The sequence below is a fragment of the Lampetra planeri genome, chromosome 30 (genome assembly GCF_965212315.1).
Source record: "Lampetra planeri chromosome 30, kcLamPlan1.2.h2, whole genome shotgun sequence".
Taxonomy (NCBI): Eukaryota; Metazoa; Chordata; class Hyperoartia; order Petromyzontiformes; family Petromyzontidae; genus Lampetra; species Lampetra planeri.
Genome location: NC_136136.1, coordinates 11257594 through 11276935, shown reverse-complemented (window position 1 = coordinate 11276935; position 19342 = coordinate 11257594). Strand labels below are relative to the sequence as shown.

The following is a 19342-nucleotide window of genomic DNA, read 5'->3' as shown; positions in this document are numbered from 1 at the left end:
CACAAAGCACATTGTGTGAATGTCGTAGTTTTCGTTAAATCATTATTTTCACGCCATACCAACTGGCGGCATTGTCGCAGCTATATTAGAAGCGAGGACGTTGTGAGTAGACGTTAATAGAGTTGGTTTATCTTTAAATTTGACCTTGACATGCAGAATCATCTTACGGTCATTCAATTGAAAAAAATTGTTTAACCCAGCCAATAGCATTTTCAAGGTCCATAACATTAGCAACACTTTGAGAAATCAAGTGGTTCAATCTTAATTTTGGAGCTTTCGTGACTGCAGGAATTATTCTTTGTTTCTTTCGGTTAAGTCACGTCTAAAGACGTGACTTAACCGAAAGAAACAAAGAATAAATCAAGTGGTCCTTTGGATATCACCCCTGTCATGATAATGTGAATTTCCTCTTATCTACAACAGAGATGTACACTTTTGCATGCAAATTTGAAAATCTGGAGACAAACCATCAAAATAATGATGCCTGCATGGATATTCACACTTTATTAACAAAGCCTCGTGAAACATTAATTTGAGTCATCTTGAGCCTTGTAGTCCCATTAAGAGCCCTAAGCCCAGGTCTCCTCCAACGCCTTGGTGTTTCTGCTGCTGCTGTGGGGATGGTCTTCTCCCGCTGAAGGCTTCTGCAGATGATTGTGAGAGGTCTTTATTTGATATCGCTCCAATCATCCCAAGCCTTCAGTAGAGGTACGGGACCTCCAGTTTCCTTGAGATAGGAACGTGAAGAGGATAGGTGTCAGCCACGTGTATGATGTCATTGAGTTTTCTCAAGCCACTTGTTTACAGATCGTGGTCTGTCATTTCTAAAAGTGACAACTTAGAGGTGTATCAGTTAATGAAGGTTCTGCACTGATGTTTTCCAGCAACATTTTAGCAGAAAATGCTGCACCTGTGCATTTCTGAGAGGCTCAACATGGCATGGTGAGATGACAGACCCTTCATTATCCCACTCAAACACTATCCCCACCCACAGTGACCTGTAATGTTGACCCTACCAATAGTGCCCACTGGCCACCAACATGAGTTCAGCATGATTTTAGAGAAAAATGTAAACCAAGGACAAAATCCCGATTCTTGCAAATGCTTTGGGACACCGGGAGAGACGTTTTGAAACCAGAAATGTCCTGGCCAAATAGGGACATTCGGTAATTTTAGTGTTGCTTTGTTGGTGCAAAATGTGCAAAATTAAATCCACAAACTTGATGAGCGACAGTATTGTTGTCCGACCTAACTCGGACTCACTTAGTCCTAGTGCAGGCGAGCGCTGCTCCTGGACGAAAGTAGCGGCTGGGTGCTGCAGCGAGGCGCACGGACGGGGCAGGAGTTCGCGTCTCCGTAGTCCTGCTGGTACGAGGTGACAACTCCCCCCGTGTCTGGGAGGGCCCCTCGCGCAACGCTCGGAGCTACGAGGGAGACACAAGGGCCACACACGATCTCCATTTAAAAAAACACTGAACTATTTTTTTTATTTTACCCACTGAACTATATTTTTTTTTGTAAGAAGCGACCTGGCCACAAATAGCTCGGCTAAGTCGCTTATCTGGAAATTTAAAGCAGCCCTCAACGCATGTTTCTTAAAAGTTGGAGGGAAAAATCGGAGGCCTCGGGAGAAAAAGCCACGCGACCACTGGGAGAACATGCACACTCAAAATATGCAGGCATCGGGGTCGGGATCGAACCTACTACCTCCCGTATACCAGGCGAGATAGTTTACATCTCGTCAACGGGCCCGTTAACTCGATGACTTAGCCAGTTCAACAACAACCCTCAAAGATTATCTGCTTGTCGATACACCATAACTAGTTTGTGTTGTGTAAGTTTTAAAACCTTCAGGGATTGCATATCTCATATGTGGTCTCTGGCTACCCGTCTTAAACGTAAAACAATTACTTCAGGGCTTCACTACTGATGGTTCACTGCCTTTATCAACTGATGGTTCGCTGCCTTTATGTGGGCCATGGTGACAAGTAGAGAGCAGTACAATATTAAGGGCTCTGGAGTTTGTATATCGCACAAGGACACTGCAAACGTGTACAGATCAGTGGATCGGTCTGATTGCTACTCTGTTAGCAGGATGATAAATGGGGTATACATGTCACTTCAAGGCTGTATCATTTAGTTATGCACAAACAGTGGACTTCATTGAATGGGTCTGAATAACACATGCATTCTCTTTAGCAGGCCACATGCACCAAAAGGTTGAGAGACTACCCAATATGACCCAGTATAATGGGTAACGTTTCACAAAAATGTGGCATCTCCATGCCAACAATAGAAACAGTGCCACGTCGGGAGTGCATAACATCAGCAGCATTGGTTCAATGTAAGCAAACTGGACCGGTTGCAATCGTCAATGTCTCATTCGTTGTCAGGTTTGGTGAACTGCCAGATCTTTATAGGCAAGGACCCTCTTAGAAACGGACACAATCGTGAACTTTGCTGTGGAGAAAACAAGATTAAGACCTATCCCTCCACATAGTGAACACCACGTGCATTTCTTCTTTAACTGCACGTATCGAGGAGAACCGGGAGGGTTGTAAACGGTTGCGTGGTCGCTACCGATGCCGAGGGCAGGCAGGCGGCGGTTCTTGTTGCAGCCAAAGTTTGTGGCACGGAAGGAGACCCGCGGGTCGAGGCGCGGCCACCGGTAGCCCTGCTGGAACTCGGAGAGGAGAGGTTGCGCTCCTCCGACGAGCCGCCACGATCCCGAGGCTCCGCGGTGTCCCCCGTCCTCCGCGCTCCCCTGGCCTGCCCGCACACCTGCACCGCGCGTTCCTTATCGTCACGTTAACATTTTTGTTTAATTCGGCCTCAATGAATCTCGCATCTCGAAAACCCCAGCTGCGGAATTTATGACGCGTGCAGTTTTCGCATGGAAGCGACGGCGGCACCATAGACAAGCGGGAAGGCAGCCAGAACTGGGTGCCACAACATTTGCCCAAGCTCTGTCGTCCTATATTGTGAAGTTTGGCCAACTCCAACTCCATCAACCTGTAATTTAACACACAGGCTATTACTACGTATTGCATGCTGGATATATATAGCCATTACCATTGGTGCATATGCAAATGTATAAGTGTTGCTATGGGACCTATTCGTCCTGCAGCCCAGGATTACTGTTGTTTCCCCTCTGCGGAAAAAAACATCGTTGCAAAGGAATAAGACAATTGTCGCAAGCATATGCGACAATTAGATATGATATTCGGTTTGTAACCACGTCAAACATCATCAAGACAAGAGCCTTTAGGAAGTCAGAATAACAATATAGGAAGTTTGACGTAGTCTCAAGTGAAGCATTGCATTTAATTGTGCAATTTGGCTGTGAGATGTGTTCTTCAACTTACGTATGAGTGGACTTAAACAATAATGAGCGCAATCATTGCTTGTACACCGCGTGACAATCTCATTTGTTTGTCTGTGTCGGGTGGTGGAGGGTCTTAACGACACAAACTTGGTCAGATCATTCAGCAGCATTATCAGAAAATCTATGATGAACGGTAAGTAGAGTTACGGGCGAAAACATTGGCACGTGCATCGTTGTTCCGTACTCACTCTGCTGTGCGCCCAGGTAGTCGCCCCGGTAGGTCGACTGGTACTGACTTGACAAGATCGCCTTGATTTCGGCCTCTGTCATGGTGGGGGATTGGCGCTCGCAGCCAGAACCACACCTGCCACTGGGAAGCCTCCACACCAGGAAAGCCTGCAGCACAGTCCAAGTGGGTCGGATCACCGAACATATACGGTGGTCACCGCATCGCGCTCTTTCAGATACGCTTTCTCAGCCGTCTGGAACGCTCTTCCTTCCGATATAAGAAAGCCACTGGAGCCATACACGTTTAAATCTATATTGTAAACTAATTAGAAACGTTTGTGTTTAGTTTGTCGTCCTTCCCCCGCACCTCCGATTAGGACGGTTGGCTACGTACGGTGCGGAAGAAGTTCAACACACAGTACATATGTAGTGGTGGTGTTGACGTGCGCCGACTGTGACAGTGATGGATCACGGGGCGGCGCGAGGTGCGGGGTTGGGCACGCGTTGTGGGCGTGGTGTGGACGCGCGCGCCGGGAGTGACAGATGACGGGGCGGCGCGGCGTGGGTGCTGAGGCACGCTGAGATGTGGGAAAACAGGATCGTAGCCAGCGCCCAGTGATTGGTCGAATAGGATGGGTGCTCGCAGCGACGTCCGCAGGTGGGGTATAAAGGGGGACGCGCGAGAGCACTCGGGGAGAAGTTACCCAGTTGAAGACCAGAAGACGGAGCTGAAGACCTAGTGCCCCGAGACCCCTAGTCCCGCCGTCCTTGTAGGGACCGGGGCCCTGTGTGGCTCGGAGGCGAGACTGTGGGACCCAGGGTCCGACGCCCACGTGGGTCGGGCTGGGGACCCACAGTCAAGACGGACACCCCGGGCAGGGAGTGTCCCGAGTAGCTCAGTGGGCGTTAGTCGCCAGGGTAGCTAAGTGGGTGTTGGTCACCCGAGTAGCTCAGGGGCGTTAGTCGCCGAGTAGCTAAGTGGGTGTTGGTCACCCGAGTAGCTCAGTGGGCGTTAGTCGCCGAGTAGCTAAGTGGGTGTTGGTCACCCGAGTAGCTCAGTGGGCGTTAGTCGCCAGGGTAGCTAAGTGGGTGTTTGTCACCCAAGATACTAAGTGGGTGTTTGTCACCCGAGATACTAAGTGGGTGTTTGTCACCCGAGATACAAAGTAGGTGTTAGTCACCTGTGAACGAGTTTGGTAAAATAAAGAGTGTGTTACCCGTGAAGTCGTCTCCCGCCGAGTTACTACATTACACATACATCACGCAAGGGAGGTGAATTTCGCATTTTTGCCGTTCCTACCACACAGGCTATCATGATGACAATGTGGGTATGCTCTGTAAACTTTACAGAATGATTCCGACGGCATTACTTCATCCATCATCCGTCCAAAGAATTGCTTGTGCTTAGGTACTGGGGCTGGTACATGGCTCCTAAAAATGTCAGTCATTAATTACCTTGCGTTTTGGCAGCATTGCTTATGCACAACAATAACATGATGCTTCGTGGAGTTTGTGGGGTGCATTCAGTGGAAGATTACTTTTGTTATTAGTTTCTGATTACTGATTAAACTATGTTTTATGAGCAACACATCCCCATGGTGCAGTGGTTAGCGCACTGTGTTATGAACCCCTCAATATGGGTTTGACTCCCGGATATGGATAAATAAGTTCACTAACCAGCACGGACACATACAGTCAAGTATGGTCAAACAACCTTCATGGCTGAGGGAATGCAGCAGTGGATTGACAAATGGCTGTATATTAGGATTAAGGTGGTTGGTAGTGGTGGTGATTGCGACGAGATGAGACGGTTGCCTACATGATACTCATGAAGAGACTTGCATTTTCTGCAGCCACCGACCGGCCTAAGCACAAACAGCATGTTACGTGGGGTTGTCTGCCTGACAGCTGATTGGCTGGGGCAGTAAGCAGCAGTCGCTGCCCCGTGCCCTACACTTGTAATCTCACCAGGGCACGTGCATTGCCTTCGGATATATTTACGTTTTCTCACAGGGCCCTTCGAATCTTATTACCTTTACAGCATTGCCCCGTTGCATTGCCCCGTTTCCAGGCCCCTGATGATCACCTTGCTGGGCTGGGGGTTGTTCCTGCGGTTTCCAGAAGCCGTTCCGGAGCGAATGGGCTGCGTAGGCCCCACGGGCTTCCACGAGAAGGCATGCGTGTACTCAGCAGGCTCTGCCCAGGCCCCGGCCATATCCCCATGGGCGAGCAGACCTCGAGCCGACCCTGGGCTGAGACGGCAAAGCAGAGACCACACACGTGCTCACTCACGCCACATCACCCCATGCATGTGTAGGGGTGTTACGGAGGAGCTGTATGTGTAGGGGTGTTAGAGAGAGAGCCGTTATGCATGGCAGCTTATGGGAAACAAACACAGTGGGCGGGGCTACGTGAGTGCACGGGGGGGGGTGCTCTCAACGACGTCCGCACCAGGCAGCCCGGGGCCCCACCCCTCAGCGGGGGTGGAGTATAAAGGGGGATGTGTCAGAGGGCTCGGGGCAGAATGTTTAAGTAAACTCTTGAAGACCGAAGACTGCCTAGCTAGAGCCCTGGACTCCCCTGGGACGCCGCCCTTGTCAGGGCCGCGCAGGACCGAGCCAGCGGCGTGATCCCGTGAACCAGAGCCAGGACTCTGGGACTCCGGGTACCGTAGCCCGACTGACCAGTGTCGGGCCAGACAGCCTCCCCTAGCCCAGTATTTGGAGGATTAGGAGGCAGGCTAGGGGTAGCTAGCCGTGTGTTCCCAGCTATCCGGGTGAGGGGGCCGATACCCCCTCCAGTACTGTATGTCTCCAGTGACTGTTGTGGAATAAATATGTGTGCCTCTACTCGGGTGTCCACGCGTCCTCAACGGTACTACATCTGGTGACAGAAGTGAACAACAACGAACATGGACATGCGCCGAACCGCTCGGGCCGGGGTGCAGGAGGCGGAGGACACCGCGGGAAGTGCGGTGCCAGAGACGGCTGATGGAGGCAACGAGCAGCCGGGGCCGAATGCATCCTTACCGGGGCATCGGGAGGAAGGGGAGTCGCCATCCGACGGACTTCGGCTGGCGCACGCGAGGCTGGCGGAGCTGCTGTATGCTGCTGCCGCCACACTCGAGAGCATCACTCGGCTGGGGGCTGCTGGACCGCCGCGGGGCGAGGACGGCCGACGACCGTTGCGCCTTCCCGCCATTTCTACTGACTACAACTTTGAATCTCCCGCCATCGCCGCAGCAGCTGCCGAGGGCGTGGCCAGCCTCAACCTGGGGTCCGACATCGGCCTCGCAGGGGCTGCCGCGTCACCACCAACGGACGGAGCGTCACCATCAGCGCGACAGGCGATTCCATCTGTCGTTCGTGCCGACGCTCAGCCGAGTTGCGGGGACAGCAAAGCGCGGGCCTCCACGGCGATCGCTGCGCTACACCAAAGGCTGCCCCCGCTGAAAGAGTTTGTAGCTGAGGAGGGCGACTGGGGAGGGTTCCAGCGGCGCTTCCTCGCGCACCAAGAAATGGCGGGGTGGTCGGACGCCGAAGCCCTCTGCGCGCTGCCGGCGCTCCTCGACGGCGACGCCCTCGCCGCTCTTACGTCGGCACCGAGGGACAAGCGCTCCACTCTTCAGATGGCGCTGCAGTTGCTGGCTGGGGTCTACGGACCTTCGGCGGAATGCAGACAGCGATTTTACGATCGCCAGCGGGGTGCAAAGGAGTCGCCCCTCGCCTACCGTACGAGCCTTCTGGCGTTGGCAAAGACGGCCTTCCCTCGTATGGATGACCAAGGCGTGGACGCGATGGTCACTGAGAAAATTCTTCTGCTGGCGGACGACCTGGACATCGCCATCGTCGCACAGGAGGACACAGAGATGGGTTCCCTCCAGGCGGTGCGGCTCCTCCACGCTAACCTCCTGTCACAGCGACGGAAGGCCAGCAGGGCAGCGGCCGGGCGTACGGTGGCTGCCGTCACCCCCCCGACGGAGGAGGTCTACGCCGCCGACTTCCGACAGCAGCAGAGGGTGGGAGTACGGGCGGGCCGGGATGGGTCGGGCGCTCCGACCGTCCGTCATCACCGCCTGCGCTCCCGCGCTGCTATAACTGCGGCATCCGGGGCCACGTCGCCTCGGGGTGCCGCTCTCCTCGACAGCGGGGGACGACGCCTCGCCGGGACGCCGGCCCTCCTCCTCCTTCCAAGCTCCATCAACATGACCCGGCGAGTCGCGGCACCCCACATGTTTGGCCAAAGCACACACCCGTTACACACAAGCACACCGCAACGAACGGGGGGCCAACATTGTGCACCGTCGGGCCAACACGCACCACTATGGGGACCCAAATCGAACCCAGGCAGTGGTCCGTGTTGGCCCACCGTGTTGTGGCGGCGTCGTCGGGGTCGTCGGCCGTCGTAGGGCACATTGACGGGGTCAAAGTGCGTATCCTCGTCGATACAGGAGCGTCGGCGACTATCATTTCGGAACTCATATATAACATTCTCCCCGTCCAGAGTCGTCCTTTGCTACCGGGGCTCATTGGGTATCATGGGTCAGATTCGCGCACAAATTTCGATCGGTGATATTAAATTGTCCGGCCCCATTTTTGTTTCCTCCTCGCTGGCGGTTCCGTGCCTGCTGGGGACGGACTTCTTGGGCAAAATGCCAATTCGGATTTTGATTGATCAAGGTTGCATTGAGCTCCCGTCGGGACAACGGATGGCGTTTTTGCCTTCCCCTACTGCGGCTCGGTCGGCGTTCGCGATGGTACCGGCGTTTGTCGTTCAAACGGTTCGCGTGCCGCCGGGGGCACAAATGTTGGTGCCCCTAAAACTTCGTAGGCCCTTCGCTAAGGGTGTTGGGGACCAGGGTGTCCTGCTGGGGCCATCTAGGGCCGGGGTTAGCGGGCCGCATTTAATTCCCGCCCAGACCATCGTAAGGGGGGACGGGGACCCTTTCATCGCGGTCCTCAATGTGGGGTCGCAGGCCGTGGTAATTCCTCAAGGGACCGTGCTTGCTCACGCAACGCCGGTGCCCTGCGAGGAACCTGTCGCCAATCACGTTGGCACTGCCACTCTGCCGCTTCCACATTCGGACACCGATGAAGGGTGGCTTGAGGCGCTTTGTGCGGGATCGACGGACCTGTCGGATGTAGAGCGTCAAAAACTTAGGACACTCCTGCGCGAATTTGCCGACGTGTTCAGTCAGAACAAATTCGATTTAGGCTGTACCCATTTGCTGCGTCACCATATTGATACGGGTGACAACGCGCCCATACGCCAAAATCCCTTCCGGCTGAGTCCCGCCGAGAAGGACCATGTCAAATCGGCTGTTGATGACATGTTAGCCGCCGACATCATTTCTCCCTCTACCAGCCCGTGGGGAGCGCCGATCGTTTTGGTTAAGAAACAGGATGGATCGTTGCGGTTTTGCGTCGATTTTCGCCGCCTCAACAAAATTTCCGTTGCTGACGCATACCCGCTTCCCCGTATTGACGAATCGCTGGACGCCTTGGCGGGGGCGCGATTCTTCTCCACATTGGATTTGCTTTCGGGATTCTGGCAGCTTCCTCTGGACGATGAATCTAAGCCTAAAACTGCATTCCGTACACCACATGGTCTCTTCCAATTTAACCGGTTGCCGATGGGATTACACTCGGCGCCGGCGACTTTCCAGCGATTGATGGAATTGGTTTTGGCTGGATTGCAGTGGGATTCGTGTTTAATCTATTTGGATGACGTTATCGTCTTTAGCAGAACATTTGACGAGCATCTCCAGAGGTTGCGGGCCGTTTTCCTCAAAATGCGGGCTGCTAATTTGACATTTAGACCCCAAAAGTGTCATTTATTGCGCGAATCGGTACGTTATTTGGGGCACATCGTTGGACGCTCGGGTATTGCTACCGATCCCGCCAAAACGCAGTGCGTCAGCTCCTGGCCGACTCCCACCTCGGTGGGAGAGGTCAGGAGCTTCGTTGGTTTCGCGTCATATTACCGACGCTTTGTCGTGGACTTTGCCACCATTGCTAAGCCCCTGCACGCTTTGACGTCAAAGGGGGTCCGCTTCCATTGGGGACAGGAGGAGGAGGCTGCGTTCCGCTCCCTTCGGGACGCTCTGGTTAATGCCCCTCCCCTGGTTTATCCCGATTTTTCAAAACCCTTTGTGCTCGATACCGACGCGAGCAACACAGGTATTGGGGGCGTGCTTTCCCAGGTGGTTGAGGGCGTGGAACAGGTGGTCGCGTACGGTAGTCGAGTGTTGTCTCCAGCGGAGCAACGATATTGTGTCACCCGTCGGGAACTGCTGGCAATTGTCTATTTCATCCAGCAGTACCGGCCATATCTGTACGGGCAGCGTTTCACCGTCCGTACAGACCATGCGGCGCTACACTACGCCCTGCGAGTCCAACAACCATCGGGACAATTGTCTCGATGGCTGGAGGTTCTCCAGGATTTTGATTTTGAGACCACGTACCGTAAGGGCGTTCGCCACACCAACGCGGACGCTCTGTCGCACATGCCAACCACCCCCGAATGCGCATGCCTCCTGGGGTCGGGTCGGTGCAGGCATCCTGGTGAAATGCCTGTTCCGGTCTTGGCGGCTGCTGACGACGCAGCGTCAATGACGAATTCCATCGCACAACAGGGATCTGATTCCCTGTTGGGGTTGCCTGCCACGGAATGGGGGCGTTTGCAGATGGAAGATACCTCCCTCCTTGCGTTGCGCCGCCGCGTCGGGGACCGGGGGCGGGGGAGGGGTGATGCCGACGCATGGGAAATGCTCGGTGGGTTGTTAATGCATTGGGACGGGAAATCCCATCGACACCGGCTGGTGGTCCCTTCGGGGTTACGGGGTAGGGTGGTGTGGGCCGCTCACGAGCGCCACCTCCACCTGGGAACCCAAAGGACCCTGGCCTTGCTCCAACTTGATTTTTTTTGGCCGGGCATGACAAGGGATGTCGGGGATCTGTTAGGGTCGTGCCCTAGGTGTGCGCAGCGGAAACCACCAGCGAGGGAGTCGAACCCGCCCCTGCAGTCTATCAGGGTCTCCCGGGTGAACGAACTTGTCGCGCTGGATATTCTGGGACCGTTCCCCGCCACCCCCAGGGGAAATAGATATTTGTTAACCGGGGTGGAGTACTTCACGCGCTGGCCTATGGCCTGGCCCCTGGCCAACCAGTCGGCAGCAGCCATCGTGGAGGCCTTTGTCCAGGGATATGTCCTTGACAAAGGTGCTCCCGAGCGGCTGCTGACCGACCAGGGTAAAAAATTTTCTGGCAAATTGCTCCAACAGGTCTGTGAGATCCTGGGCACGAAAAAGATTCGTACCTCTCCATATCACCCACAAACCGACGGGATGGTCGAGCGGTTGCATCGTACCATCACGTCGATGTTGTCACAGCAGGTTTCGGACTCACAGACAGATTGGGACATGAAAATTCAGGGGGTCCTGGCAGCGTACAGATTGGCCCCCCATGCTGCGACGGGATTTTCCCCCTTCTTCCTTATGTATGGCCGCGAACCTGACCCACCTGTTCGGGCCCAGCTGCAGATCCCAGCGCCACAGGGAAAAACTCAATTGGCCGAACATGTTAAATTTAACCTGGAAAAATTGACAGAGGCGCGGGATGCTGCCATGCAGAATTCTGACATGCGGCAGAGGGCTAATGAGCGCCTCAGACTGGGTCGCGCGCATGTGCTACAGTGGAAGCCGGGGGACAGGGCATGGCTGCACTGTCCCCAGGTACCACTCGCGACCTCCTCAAAACTGGTGCGGCCGTGGCGGGGCCCCGTCGAGGTGGTTGAGGTCCTGAGACCTCAGTGCGTACGCATTAAATGGGGGAAGCGCCGGTGGTTTGTACACCCCTCCAGGCTCAAACCTTTCGTTGCGGTGCGAGGTCCCACTACACACGCGCGTGGCCAAACATGTGGGGGGGCGACCGACTCAAAGAGTTCGTCTCCGCTGCTCTCGCCTGACGCGTTGCCGGCTGTCCTGCCCCCAGGTGCACCGGGAGTGACGGGCTCACGCCCGACGACCCCCACGGGGGATGCCGAGGGTCTTGCGACGTCAACAACAGACTCACTCGGAGATGGACACTTGCCACCCGACGGCCTGCCGGCCGGGGTTATCCCGTGTGACGGGCCTGCGGCGAGGACGCGCGCAAAAATGCGCAGACTCTTGTGACGCACGGAGTGAAAATGGGAAAAAAAGGAAAAAAAGAATTTTTTTTTTTTTTTTTTTTTTTTTTTTTTTCCTGTGTACGTTCACATGTTATGCTCACTGTGTGCGGCGTCGGTGGTGTGCTCCTGGCACATTGCATTGTACGAATGTTGTGTTCGCTGTGTGTTGTGTGTGTGCTGGGGGGTTTCCTGAAAAAAATGTATATACGTTGGTTGTACGGATTTCGTATTTATTCGGGGGTGGGGTGCGTCGGGTTATTTTCCCTTCCTGTTGTTCTTCTCGTTGCGTTATTGTTGTAAAAATGAGGCACACGCTGGGGGATCGAGGGGTGAATAAACTTTTATTGTCAAGGTTGCAGCCGGGACGGCTGCGAGCTGTACAGGGGGGGGTGATGTAGGGGTGTTACGGAGGAGCTGTATGTGTAGGGGTGTTAGAGAGAGAGCCGTTATGCATGGCAGCTTATGGGAAACAAACACAGTGGGCGGGGCTACGTGAGTGCACGGGGGGGGTGCTCTCAACGACGTCCGCACCAGGCAGCCCGGGGCCCCACCCCTCAGCGGGGGTGGAGTATAAAGGGGGATGTGTCAGAGGGCTCGGGGCAGAATGTTTAAGTAAACTCTTGAAGACCGAAGACTGCCTAGCTAGAGCCCTGGACTCCCCTGGGACGCCGCCCTTGTCAGGGCCGCGCAGGACCGAGCCAGCGGCGTGGTCCCGTGAACCAGAGCCAGGACTCTGGGACTCCGGGTACCATAGCCCGACTGACCAGTGTCGGGCCAGACAGCCTCCCCTAGCCCAGTATTTGGAGGATTAGGAGGCAGGCTAGGGGTAGCTAGCCATGTGTTCCCAGCTATCCGGGTGAGGGGGCCGATACCCCCTCCAGTACTGTATGTCCCCAGTGACTGTTGTGGAATAAATATGTGTGCCTCTACTCGGGTGTCCACGCGTCCTCAACGGTACTACACATGCGTGGTTCGATCCCGATCCTAACGCCTGTATATTTGGAGTTTGCATGTTCTACCCGTGGTCGCGTGGATTTTTCTCCGGTTTTCCCCTCCACATTTAGAAACTACATCCGTCTTCTTAGGTTTTTTCTGTAAAGTCACGTAGAAAGTAAAATAAAATAAAAACAAAAAATCACGACGTTTCGGAGGCAACACAAGTCTCCGTCATCAGGTGGGACCGTCACAGCCAGATTAGCTGTATCAAGTGAGGCAATGATTCAAGATGTAATCCCTTAAAAGCGAGTTGAGGGGGGAGGGAGAGGGAGGGGGGAGCTCATCAGACTATGGTAGCCAATGAAAGGGAACGTATCGGGAGGGAGGGGGGGCGAGGTCAAAAGGGTGGTCGATGGACGTGGAAGCGCTTGTGCCCAAGCGGCCAATTACTGCACACGCCAACACAATGGAGCGATTGTGCGCAAGCGGCCAGCCACTGCACCCGCCAACACAATGGGCAGAGAGGAGGAGGGGGAGGTCTAATACACATGATAGACAAAAGAACGAAAATGATGATGGGTACAAACTTAGGGGGAGCTCATCAGACTATGGTAGCCAATGAATGGAACGTATCGGGAGGGAGGGGGGGGGCGGGGGGGGGGGGCGAGGCCAAAGGGTGGGCGACGGACGTGGAAGCGCTTGTGCGCAAGCGGCCAATTACTGCACACGCCAACACAATGGAGAGAGAGGGGGAGTGGGGGGTCTGATACACATGATAGACAAAAGAACGAAAATGCCCATGTTTATACCAATGCTGGCTGAACAATGAAGAGAGTACTGTTAAAATAACTGGGGATGTTAACACTCGGTAAAGTACAGTAAAATAGTGCCTGTCAGATAAGATGGTCCAAAAAAATGTGTGATTAAGTCTTTTTTGCGTGGTTGATAACATCTTTCCAATGATTACTAAGTTTGTACCCATCATCACGGTTGAAATTATGTCTGTGTTTGTATATTTGTATGGCTTCGTGTACAAACCTTTGATGGTAGCCGGGAGGTTTGCAGAGAACCTTGGTCTCGGAAAAGACAATTTCATGAGAGCCCACCGAGTTGTAGCAATGATCGGCAACGGCAGAAGAATCAGTTCTGCCGTGTTTCAGATCTGACTTGTGCTCGCGGACACGATCAGAAACATGACGTTTCGTTTCTCCAATGTAGCAATCACCACAAATGCAACTCAATTTGTAGACTCCAGGATACTGTATGTCGTTCCTGACTTACAGTATCCTGGAGTCTACAAATTGAGTTGCATTTGTGGTGATTGCTACATTGGAGAAACGAAACGTCATGTTTCTGATCGTGTCCGCGAGCACAAGTCAGATCTGAAACACGGCAGAACTGATTCTTCTGCCGTGGCCGATCATTGCTACAACTCGGTGGGCTCTCATGAAATTGTCTTTTCCGAGACCAAGGTTCTCTGCAAACCTCCCGGCTACCATCAAAGGTTTGTACACGAAGCCATACAAATATACAAACACAGACATAATTTCAACCGTGATGATGGGTACAAACTTAGTAATCATTGGAAAGATGTTATCAACCACGCAAAAAAGACTTAATCACACATTTTTTTGGACCATCTTATCTGACAGGCACTATTTTACTGTACTTTACCGAGTGTTAACATCCACAGTTATTTTAACAGTACTCTCTTCATTGTTCAGCCAGCATTGGTATAAACATGGGCATTTTCGTTCTTTTGTCTATCATGTGTATCAGACCCCCCACTCCCCCTCTCTCTCCATTGTGTTGGCGTGTGCAGTAATTGGCCGCTTGCGCACAAGCGCTTCCACGTCCGTCGCCCACCCTTTGGCCTCGCCCCCCCCCCCCGCCCCCCCCCCTCCCTCCCGATACGTTCCATTCATTGGCTACCATAGTCTGATGAGCTCCCCCTAAGTTTGTACCCATCATCATTTTCGTTCTTTTGTCTATCATGTGTATTAGACCTCCCCCTCCTCCTCTCTGCCCATTGTGTTGGCGGGTGCAGTGGCTGGCCGCTTGCGCACAATCGCTCCATTGTGTTGGCGTGTGCAGTAATTGGCCGCTTGGGCACAAGCGCTTCCACGTCCATCGACCACCCTTTTGACCTCGCCCCCCCTCCCTCCCGATACGTTCCCTTTCATTGGCTACCATAGTCTGATGAGCTCCCCCCTCCCTCTCCCTCCCCCCTCAACTCGCTTTTAAGGGATTACATCTTGAATCATTGCCTCACTTGATACAGCTAATCTGGCTGTGACGGTCCCACCTGATGACGGAGACTTGTGTTGCCTCCGAAACGTCGTGATTTTTGTTTTTATTTTATTTTACTTTCTACGTGACTTTACCGAAAAAACCTAAGAAGATGATTCCTTGCAGTCACGAAAGCTTCAAGTCTAGAACTACATCCGTTTAGAGTATTTGGCTGCTATACATTTCCACGTGATAAGCCACTTCTTTGAGCTAACATTTGTGGCCAGGTCGCTTCTGAAAAATAACTACATAAGGCAGTGGACCTTCCCTGGTGAAATAAAAAGTTTAGTTTAGAATGCCAGGCGACCAGAGTGCTCCGCTGTTATCAGTCCCATGGCCTCTGGCTGAGGAGGAATGATGTTGCATAACTTACCGTATCGCCTGGTTGACCTGGCTTCTCGGAGGCCCGAACTCCCTCTGGCTTGTCGTCTCGTACACCTTGAACTCGTCTGCGCACACGTTGAGGGCAGCAGCAGCAACTGGTTAACGTTAAGAAGATATACAGCCTCAAGTCAGGCCTGAGGACCATCTTCATGCCTCAGATCTGCTAGCCTGTGGATGCTATACTGTACATGATGCTATTTACACCTTTTGGGGTGGATACAACTCTAAACTATTATTTTACTAGGTAAGGCCACTGAGCTATATAACTCTTTTATAGAAGCGACCTGGTCACAAATGATAGCCCAACGAAGCGGCTTATCACGTGGAAATGTATAGCAGCCAAATACTCTAAACACATTTCTAAATGTGGAGGGGAGAACCGGAGGACCCGGAGAAAAATTCACGCGACAACGGGGAGAGAGACATGCAAACTCTAATTATAGAGGCGTTCAGGGTCCGGAGCAAACCCACGACCACATGTATACCAGGCGAGGTAGTTAACATCTCACCACCGTGGCACCCAGGATCGACGTTCTTGCCATCCCCAGCAACATAACGCCCAGCGCTCTGCCCTTTGTGGTTGTAATCCAACACAGATAGCATCCAGAACACACAATAATCTGGCTTTTCCCCCACTTTCATTATTCAACTTATTTACAAACAAGTGACTATTAAAATAACGATTGACAACGCAACTCCTATAGTATGCACGCTTGAGCGTAATAATGTAATATGTGCAACAGCTCTCATCGACGAGTATTTTTGTATCCACCAACTGATGTATCCATCAATATTCCACATTATAAACCCTATCGTTGCTATGACTGCACGTGGGTTGCATATAATTGCTGACAACCGCTATCCACTGCACGCTACAGCTAGCTAAACAGACACGGTATACAGGAGGTCGTGGGTTCAATCCAAACCGTGACGCTTGTATATTTAGAGTGTGCATGTTCTCCACGTGGTCGTGTGGAATTTTCTCCAGGTCCTCCGGGTTTTCCCTCCACCTTTAGAATCAACATCACGCGTTTCAAGTATTTGGCTGCTAATATATATTTCCACATGATAAGCCGCTTTGTTGAGCTATCATTTGTGATAGCCAGGTCGCGTCTGGAAAAGAGCTACATGGCTCAGTGGGTCTTACCTGATCAAATAAAATGTTCAGTTTTAAGAGATGGGTCTTCAAGAGAGACTTAAATCGCTCGAACGATTCTATCTTATGACCAAAGGTGAAGGGTTCCATAGTCTGGGAGTTGTATTCAGGAAATGAGCATTGACCTTGGAAGTACTTAGAAGAAGGTGCTCCGATACGATTCAATAAGTGGGAAATGAGTCATGGCAGAAAGTATTGATGACGGTCGATGATCAAGAATGATAATGGAGTCGCAGCTCGGGGAATTGAACGCATCAAACCCGGGCATCTGCCTAGGTAGGAGATGGAGGGATGGAATCGATTGATGTGCAGGTGCCGGATGGATTGTTGAATCGCAGGCATCATGCGTGGTGGCCGCAGCTTGGGGAGGCCTTTATCCAGCAGTGAATTGATCATGGCTGCTGCTGATGATGATGATAAATAAGAGATGTGGCCTGTGCGTTCCGCTGTCGTGGTGAGGATGTCCTTACGCTGATCCATCACTGCCGTGCGAGGCCTCACTCGCTGCTGCCAACACGCCGAACGGCAGATCTCCTCCTGCTGCTGCTGCAAGCGGGAGTCACATGTAGGGGTTAGGATCTGCGACAGTTCCAACAATGGGAAATTATCTGCCATCGAAAGATATGTTTCATTGGGGCGGTAACATGGCCAGTGGTAGCATGTTGGGCAGCTTGCTGTATATAATAAGAATCAGAATATTTATACTGGAGGAATCCGATGAGCTATACATCTCTTTTTCACAAATATCGAGTCAATGGCGTGTCAGAACATTACAATAACAAACAATACAAAAACACAATAGGATGGTTAAATAAGCACAGTCGTCCTGGTTAATACTTCAGGTGTATTAACTGGGTAAAAATAGTGCCGTCTGCTACACAGTGGACGTGAAAGATCCCCTCACATTATTCGAAAACAAGTGGGCCATGTTTGCTGGAATCACATGGTCCACATTTACAGCGATACCCCGGTTAATGTCGGAAATGTGTTCCTGAAAGGTGTGACAGCGAATATCGAAACGATATCAATCAAAGCAATTTGCAGGGTCGTGGGTGGTGGAGGCGAAGGCTGAGAGGCGACGGATAACGAGACAGGACGGATGATGCTGTCAGCGACGTAAGTGTGGGTTGATGCGACGCAGATCAGGTAGTAGCCGTGTTTATAAAGTGACGACGTATTGGCAAAACAACGTAAAAGGGGAAGACGTACATCGAGCTGTTACTTTACTCGCAAATTAGTCAACATCCCCCACCAAACTGTGGCCAGGTCGCTTCTGAAACAGAGCTACATAGCTCAGTGGGGCCTTACCTGGTAAAAAAAAGCTTAGGCTGAGTAGACCTAGCGGAGGCCCAGAATTGGTTCGTATAATCGTCACTCGTGTTGGTGACCGTGAGCGGGAATCAAACTCGGGTTGCCGGGTTTGTAGTGCAGCGCGCTAACCGCTACACTACCGCTCCCCAACAAAGACAAAGATCCCCCGTATAGTCTGTAACAGACTGCTGGGGCAAGTGCTGTTAGCGAGCACCTACGATGGTCGGCACAGCACACGAGGGGGTGGTTGGCCAGCACCACGCCCAGCCGCCTTTGTCTCCCTTGTGGCGATATTTACACGTCGCACCGGGTACTCATTTGAGGCTGGGTCGACCTAAGGGAGGCCCAGGACCGGTTCAGAAAATCGTCATTGATTTTGGCTGTGAGCGGGAATCGAACCCTACGCTCGCTCACTCACTCACCCGCACTCACTCACTCGTTGGTGAGCTCACTAACCTTTCCGTGTGCGAGACAAGTGGCCATCTCTGACAAGGGCTAGAGCTCACCACACTTATCGAACACAGTCACCCAAAGGTCCGAAACGCCAAGCGGCCAGAAACAAACATCACTATCAATGTTGTAATGGATAAGCGTAGAGCGGTGTCTTGAATTAAGCAAGAGATGGCGAGGGGGGAGACGATGATGGGAGGAGGAGGAAGGAATTCCAAAGCGGAGCAGGGGAAGGGCAGAAGGATCAAAGAGAAGATTTTGTGACCTGCAGTGCAGTGACTGAGTGCTTGAATGAGTGCAGTGAATTGACCTGCAGTGTGGTGGTGGTGGTTGAACACAGCTGGTGGATGAGACGAAACAGTCTGCACCTCCGATTAGCACGGTCGGCTACGTACGGTGCGAAAGAAGTTCAACATACAGACAGTCAGTCCTGTAAACGGAGTCCTCAAAGTGGAAGCTGGAATGCGTGAGTGTGGATCACACACACCGAGACATTCACACACACAGTCACACACACACACCGAGACAGACACACACACACCGTGACATTAACACGCACAGTCACACACACACACACCGTGACATACACACACAACGTGACATACACACACACCGTGACATACACACACACCGTGACATACACACACACCGAGACATTCACACACACACAGTCACACACACACACACAGTCACACACACCGAGACATCCACACACATAGACGGAGAGAATGCGTGCGATCTCTCCCAACACCATTCGCTATTCAACGACAGACAGGGAGACGAGCGAAAAGATTCTCCACACACACACAGAATCTACGGGCATGCGAGCTTCACCCCGCGAGTCTCACCCCATGGCGGTCGCCACCGTCGCCAGGCAGCAGTTGCTACAACAAGAGACGAGTGGTGGGTGCGCTTTGGCCGCCCTCTGGCTGATGCTGCGAGCAGTGTCTGGTTGCGTGTGAGACTGTAGGGGCAAGGGCTGTTAGCGAGCACCTACGATGACCGACACAGCACACCAGGGGATGGGTGGCCAGAACCACGCCCGGCCGCCTTTGTCTCCCTCGGGGTGATGTTTACACATCGCACCAGGTACT

The 19342-nt window shown here is 52.7% G+C and overlaps 1 protein-coding gene across 4 annotated transcripts; it reads right to left on the bottom strand.

The window, feature by feature from the left end:
- Positions 1 to 489: 489 nt before the first annotated feature.
- LOC144728974 (uncharacterized) lies at positions 490 to 19161 on the bottom strand. Of its 4 annotated transcripts, none has more exons than XM_078608777.1 (9): positions 19097 to 19161; positions 18559 to 18635; positions 16958 to 17033; positions 15321 to 15396; positions 5640 to 5805; positions 3574 to 3721; positions 2581 to 2781; positions 1264 to 1424; positions 490 to 727 (listed from the first exon to the last, which is right to left on the bottom strand). In XM_078608777.1, exons 3-8 carry the CDS (start codon positions 16965 to 16967, stop codon positions 1270 to 1272), a joined length of 756 nt encoding a protein of 251 aa, XP_078464903.1. In that variant the 5' UTR covers positions 16968 to 17033; positions 18559 to 18635; positions 19097 to 19161; the 3' UTR covers positions 490 to 727; positions 1264 to 1269. The 4 variants fall into 4 exon arrangements, with proteins under 4 accessions (XP_078464903.1, XP_078464907.1, XP_078464905.1 ...); XM_078608781.1 differs by having other exon boundaries at positions 16958 to 17030; XM_078608779.1 differs by lacking the exon at positions 19097 to 19161 and having other exon boundaries at positions 18559 to 19071.
- Between the last annotated feature and the right edge of the window lie 181 nt (positions 19162 to 19342).